Below are 7257 nucleotides of genomic sequence, written 5' to 3'. Positions count from 1 at the left end.
GTCCCATGTGATAAATAAGCTTCAACAAGAGACACCATTGAATGTGAAGTCGCCACAAGGACTTACACTGCTAAAACGCATGGTGCAGAAAATGTATTACACTGCTAGAACGCATGGTGCAGAAAATGTATGAATTTTGGGAATTTTTTTTTGGGAATCAGTGTAAAAATTTTTCACAGATATTAAAATCTGTAAATTAGAATATCTGATTCTATATTCTTTCTACATTAAAGGAGCGTTCATTTCGTTCGTTTATCATAAAAAATTTAGAAATCACACCATTTTTAGAAACATGTTTACAATGTCATTGCTCTAGAAGGGCGGGCATTTAAATTAACTCCGTCCAGCAGCCCCTACCGGAAATTAAATGGCCCGTCCGATAAAGGTTAAGTTACTGGAATGTAGCTGGGCTGGACTGGTGGGCTTGTACGAGTACTATGTAGTTGTAGTCAGTAGCATGGCATGTGTAGTTCTCACCAAGACTGGGGTATACTGTAGTTCAGTAGTTGTAGTTATTGCTGTGGTATCCTGTAGTTAATTGTATACAGTACTGCATTATGTTTGAAGATGGTACATGGATGGTACTGGCCCTTGAGACCGGGTTACCTCATGACATCATCAGAGAAAAGGGATTTAGTGTAAGTCTGTCTGAGAACGTAGCTACCAGTGTACATCAGCAAAGCATTGACACACAAGTACTGGGACTGCTTCCTTCATTCCACATTATCCATGTTAATTGATGCTGTTCATGACCAAATACATGACAAGAACACCTGAACACCTGATGGTCTCCAGGTTCATCATAATGGAAGCAGACATTTTTGAGAAGCACTGGAAATTGATTTCACACTGACATGGTTGTCTGTCCAGGGAGGTTTTGTTTGTAGGAATTGAGATGGGTTGGAAGTTGAACACTTGAATCAGTGGTTTTGTTGTCTTCTGCTCCATGCAGTCTTTCTGAACCAGTGTGGCAAGACATTCAGTTATTTGTTTTTATACATTTAATGAAATGTAACAGCAATTCAGTCTAGTACCTCATGGATGTATGGTGCTGTTTGTTGAAATGTTTCTCTCTGGATATGCCTATGCATATCTTGGTGACCAAGTTGTAATGACCGGTGATGACACTGACATGAAAGGTAAGTGAAATATATGTAATCCTTATTTGGAGGTCAGTGTTTGCTGTAAGGACACATGTACTATTGTGTACAATTTGGATTGAAATAAAGGCTTAAAACCCATGTTGGACTCTCCCTCATCCCAGTTTTCACACTGTGTATTTTGTAATAGTTTCTGGGCTTCTGTTGGTTATCTGTGCATGAAGTTTTTTCTTGTGTTTTTGTAATTAATGTGTAATACACTGTTTTATAGAATTTGGTTTGTTTTCAGATCCCTCTTAAGTTGAATCCTATCCTTGTAATAATTTTCAAATTGGTTCTCTGTACTTACACATGAGGCGTTGCTTATCATTTCACCATCTCTTCATATTTGTGTGCACTTTTGGTTTGCAGCATTTAAATTTGTATTGGGCTGTCAGGTGTAGCAGCATAACAATGTCAGGCAATGAGTTGAGTGAATATGCTTTATTAGTGTTCCTTTAAGTTACTTATGTAACAGGATATTGTTTGAAGGAGTATTTCCTGATAGATTAAAATATGCTACAGTGTTACCAGTATATAAAAAAGGTGATAAAAACAGGGTATCTAACTACAGACATATTTCCATCTTGACATCTAAAAGTAAAATATTTGAGAAGGTAATGTATAGTAGTTTATTAAAACATTTAAATGACAACAGCATATTAAGTAACCATCAGTCTGGATTTATAGAAAAACAAGGGACTGAAAATGGTATTTTTAGACTTATTTCTGGAATATTAAATTCACTAAATAATAAAATGCTAGTCAGTGAGATATTTTGTGACCTGGAAAAGGCTTTTGACTGTGTTAGTCATACAGTATTACTTAATAAATTAAAGTATTATGGAATAAAGGATAAACAGTACAACCTCTACAAATCATACCTACAGGATAGATTTCAGAGAACTACCATTNGCACACTGTCGCATAAAATCTTGTAACCACGCATTCGGGTCTTCTTATCGCGACTGCTGCTATATTTCAACTCGACTCGCAGGCTGCTACCTTGAGAACTGTTGATAACACTCGCTAGTAGGCTTGCTCGGAACTAACTCGGAACTGAACTCGGCGATAGCCACATTACAACTAAACTGGCCGACTGCTACGTTACAACTGACTCCGCAGGCAGCGCAGCTCTCTCATATAGGGGCTGTGTGGGCCTGTTACGTAGCAAAGCTGTTACCTAACGCCGTCTTGCGTCACCGCGCATTGCGCGTTACTTTACCGTGCGGTGGGGTGGGAGGGGAGCGCTGACTCATCCGCCACGTCACTGCTGGAGGGGGCTTCTCCGTTGCGCAACATGTCACACTGCTCCCTTCTTAAGGCTGTTCGTCCCGAATAGCCTAACGGTGCATTCCCGTTCCTTTGCTTCGGGGCTGTTCTTGCAGCATCTGTTCTCCGGCCGTTACAACCGCTCCCCTCTTAAGACCAATTCGTCTCGAGCGGTTTCCTTTCAGCTCGCCAGAAGATCCAGTTGTATCCCATTCATCCATCGCTTTCTCACATGGCACATTCACTCTCTGGGGAGGCCGGTTCTTCTACATTACCGGTTCCTCCTCTGCTTGAAGTCTTTTTTTCCGTTTTGGAGGGGGTCATCCTCTCCATAAGGTCCATTCCTTGATCATTTCTTTCTTCGGAGGTTCCTTATGTCGATGTAACAGCTCTTGCTGCGTTGTTTGCACTCGCTGACGTCGTTCCTTCTGGACTTCCCACCTCTTCCTGGCGCGAGACCGTGGCGCCAAGTCCTTTCTCCGGCATCCGAAGGTTCCCTTGGGAGTTTCCTTCTTGGAGGCATTTCTCCAACGTCGTGCCACTGTCGCGCGACAGGATATCTTCCTGCAGGTGGCAGCCAACTTTATCCGGGACACATGATCTCCTTGGGTCCACGATTTATTGAAGATGTTTCTTCGACGCCAGGCCACTGTTGCATGGCGGAACACTTTCCTGCGAACGACGGCCAATTTATTCTGGGGTCCGCAATTTTCCCGCGTCGGGTTCTTCATAATTCGTCGCTTTCTGTCCCTCCGCCTTTTCTTCATCAGTTCTCCGACCGGCATCACTTCGGCGTCTTTTACGGGTACCTCTCGTAGATCTGCCGCCTCAGGTTTCCTGTTCGCTGAGGCCGGATCTTCTTCTTGATGTGCCTCCATTACTAGGCAGGCCGTCGTCCCTCCGACCGGTATTATTTCGGGGACCTCTTCTTGTTGTGCCGTTCTTGCTTGGCAGGTCAACATCTCATTGTCTTCGTTAGGAATTGACTGTCGGTTAACTACAACCGCTTTTCCTCTTGGATTTTTCTCTGTTGCATCCTGGCAGGCTGTCGTTTCTTCCTGCCAGGCATTGAAGTCGGCATCTAATTTTGTCAGCATGACGTCGATTTGTTTTGGTTGACGCCTAATTTTGCCAGGAAGTCTTCTCTGTCTTTTTTCCTATTTGCTTCCGCCTTTTCTTGATGGATGCGGAACATTTCTTGCATGTGCACGCGGTCAGCATCTGCTCTTACTTGGTTTGCCCTCATTTTTTTGATGGGTTTTATGCTGGCGTCCATTCTTGCCAGCATTTCCTCTTTGTCAGTTTTCCTATCGGGGTCTAATTTGGCCAAGAAATCTTCTCTGTCTTTCTTCCTATTTTCCTCCATCTCTTCCTTCTCTTTCCTCCTACATCCTCCATCTCTTCCTTCTCTTTCCTCCTACATTCCTCCATCTCCTCCTCTCTTCCTCCCTATCGGCTTTCTGTCTTGCCGCCATTTGCTCCTGGGCGAACAACAGACGTTCCATCACCTTTTCCATGTCCCTGTTGTAGTAGTAAACCACTCGATGCACAATAATTCAATTATTTGTCACTTGTGTAAGTTCGATCGCACTTCTGACACCAATGTAACTGTACTACAGCATTCACTAAGTCTCGAAAGCACACAATAAGTCTTCCGCTCGCTGACTTCTTAGTTATTGCACACTGTCGCATAAAATCTTGTAACCACGCATTCGGGTCTTCTTATCACGACTGCTGCTATATTTCAACTCGACTCGCAGGCTGCTACCTTGAGAACTGTTGATAACATTCGCTCGTAGGCTTGCTCGGAACTAACTCGGAACTGAACTCGGCGATAGCCACATTACAACTAAACTGGCCGACTGCTACGTTACAACTCAACTCGGCGACTGCTACGTCACAACTGACTCCGCAGGCAGCACAGCTCTCTCATATAGGGGCTGTGTGGGCCTGTTACGTAGCAAAGCTGTTACCTCACGCCGTCTTATGTTACCGTGCGGTGGGGTGGGAGGGGAGCGCTGACTCATCCGCCACGTCACTGCTGGAGGGGGGCTTCTCCGTTGCGCAACATGTCACAATATAAACTTTACTGCAAAAAACCAGGTACAAAGGGATATAGGAGATTTAGTAACAATTATTACAAAAACAAATCATACTAAATTTCTTGGACTGACCATTGAAAACGCTATGACCTGGGAAAGACATATTGATGAGGTAACAAAGAAATTGACTACAGCCTGTTACATGATCAGAAATATAAAACCAGTAGTATCTATGAAAATATTAAAAAGTATCTACTACTCATATTTCCATTCGGTTATGACGTATGGCCTGATATTCTGGGGAAACTCATCGCATGCCGAAAGGGTTTTCAAATTGTAAAAGAGTCATAAGATTGATCAAAGGCTGTGATCTTAGAAAGTCATGTAGAGAACATTTTAGGGATATGAACATACTGCCCCTAAGATCACAGTACATATACTTATTAATTATGTTTGTAATAAATAATAAAGAAATATTTAATATAAATAAGGATTGCTATGAAAAAGATACTAGACAAAATATGAATATACATATGTACCAGGTCAATTTGGCGAAATATAGGAATGGGGTTTATCACATGGCTGCAAGGATTTATAATGGACTTCCAAATACAATCAAAATAATCTCAAATAATGCAAATAAGTTTAAAGCCAGTTTAAAAGAGTTTTTATTTGTGAACTCCTTTTATACATTGGAGGAATATTTTAATAGATGACAATGGCAACATTATGCAAAGGGTAATTTATATATTTAACTTTTTAATTAGATTTATATTACAAACAAATTGACAGCTGCTTGATTTATAAGCAAGATGAGTTTATACTACTGGGCGATTTCTATATCTGTTGGTTGTGTAACCGTGTAAGGATTTTATGGAAAGAATGACGTGAAATTGACCAAGTAACTTAATTTACCTGTAATAATACTTCTTATCTGATTAGTTGTCAATATTATTATCCATATTACTTATCACCATTATATTATATTGTATATTGATTACTGTGATACTGTGTAAACTTTTAAACTTGTTTTATGTTGCAAACATATTGACAACTGCATGATTTATAAGCAAGATGAGTTCATACTACTTGACGATTTCTGTATCTGTTGGTTGTTTAAACCATGTAAGGATTTTATGGAATGTGAATAAATGAATGAATGAATGCTGAGATTATACTTTGAGAAGACTTCGTCTGAGGCCCCAGGTATCAATAGAATTTGTCTATTTTGGTTGTGATCAGCATAAGAGTCTTATTTTAATGTAGTGGATTTGCAATAGAAAATGTTTGGATATTCAGATTGGGCCCTGGTGTATGAATACACAACATTTGTGAAGCGTGTTTTTGCTCTGTTCAGTATATTTAATGGCTGAATGTTATAATTATTGGCAGCAAGTAGCAAGGGAGCTGGTCGTATAATTTTTAGAGGCAAGCCACGTGCTTCCTTTGTGAGTGCTGGCAGTTTGACCTTGGGTTTGAAACCCATACAAACTCATGAACGTTCATGTCAGACATTGATTTGTTAGCTCTGAACAATGAAATCATTTATCGGGGTACTGGTTTCGAAACTATATACGTTTAGATATGACTGTTTATGACCTGGTGAGCCAATAGAGGTCAGCTTTGTTTTGAGAACTTAGAGGAGGAAATATTCGCGGACGCCTGCATATCAGTGTTACCAGAGCTTTCAAGAACGTGTGATGCATTCAGGGTTTGGTTTGCAGTGTTGAATTGTCAGTTAGGACTTGAGTGGCGGATTTTTTAATATTTCGTTATTAGTTAGGAAGTCAGTGTCAGACTCCTATATTTCTTTGTATATCATTTTTATTGTGTATCTCGGAAGAGGTATAAACCCACTGAGCCAGTGTTACTTTGTGCGTAAAGACATCTTCATCACTGTGACTTTCGGTATCAGTGGTGGACTGGCACTTTTCGACTGCTATTGGAATTACTTTGCATCACAATTTTGCGAGTGTTCCTAACAATCTCGCTCTTTCAATCATCATAAATTATAGGATTTAGCTGGAAGCCCCCTCCCCCAAGATGGAACCTCAAAAACGAGCCCAATACTCAAAACTCTTCGATGCTGAAGAACTTGAGGAAATATTGATGGAAGATGAATCTGATGAAGAGTTGGAAGAACTCGATGAGGTCATTGAACCTCGCGAGCATATGTCGTCATTATCATCATCATCCTCAAGTAATGAGGGAGGGGAAAGGGAGATCAGGTTTCGCGATAGAAGACCTGGGGATTCGCCAAAGCTACTAGATTTCACTGGTCTTCCGAGTGGAATCAACAGATCCGCTGCTCCCAATATAAATGCTCAGTCCTCTCCCTTTTCCATTTTCATTCTCTTTTTCCAACATATATTCCAGATCTTGGTACAAGAAACAAACAGATATTTTCGTCAATTTTGGCAAGCCAAGATGCTCCAGGCCCTTCTGCTCAACCGCCTGATGTCACAATTAAAGAAATGTCAACATTTTTGGCCATAATAATGCAAATGGGCCACAATCAGTGGGACACCCTGAAAGATTATTGGTCAAGAGATGAGCAGTACTACACTCCATTCTATCATAACACCATGGTACGCGACCGTTTCTTCCATATTTTGAGATTCCTGCATTTTGAGAATAATGAAGCTCCTCCAAATCGAGATGACCCAGAGAACGATAGGCTCTGGAAGATTAGAAAAATTTTCAACAATCTTAGCAGCAAATTTTATGAACTTTACCATCCATCGGAACATCTTGCTGTTGATGAAGTGATAGTGCTGTTCAAAGGAAGAGTGGTTTTTCGGTAG

General features: G+C 40.9%; 1 protein-coding gene across 1 annotated transcript; it reads left to right on the top strand.

The window, feature by feature from the left end:
* Positions 1–6496: 6496 nt before the first annotated feature.
* LOC111865017 (piggyBac transposable element-derived protein 4-like) lies at positions 6497–7257 on the top strand. Its single transcript, XM_023852708.1, has 2 exons — positions 6497–6653; positions 6830–7257. Exons 1-2 carry the CDS (start codon positions 6497–6499, stop codon positions 7255–7257), a joined length of 585 nt encoding a protein of 194 aa, XP_023708476.1.

Source organism: Cryptotermes secundus, unplaced genomic scaffold, assembly GCF_002891405.2.
Source record: "Cryptotermes secundus unplaced genomic scaffold, Csec_1.0 scaffold766, whole genome shotgun sequence".
NCBI lineage: Eukaryota > Metazoa > Arthropoda > Insecta > Blattodea > Kalotermitidae > Cryptotermes > Cryptotermes secundus.
This window is presented reverse-complemented; position numbering and strand designations above follow the sequence as displayed.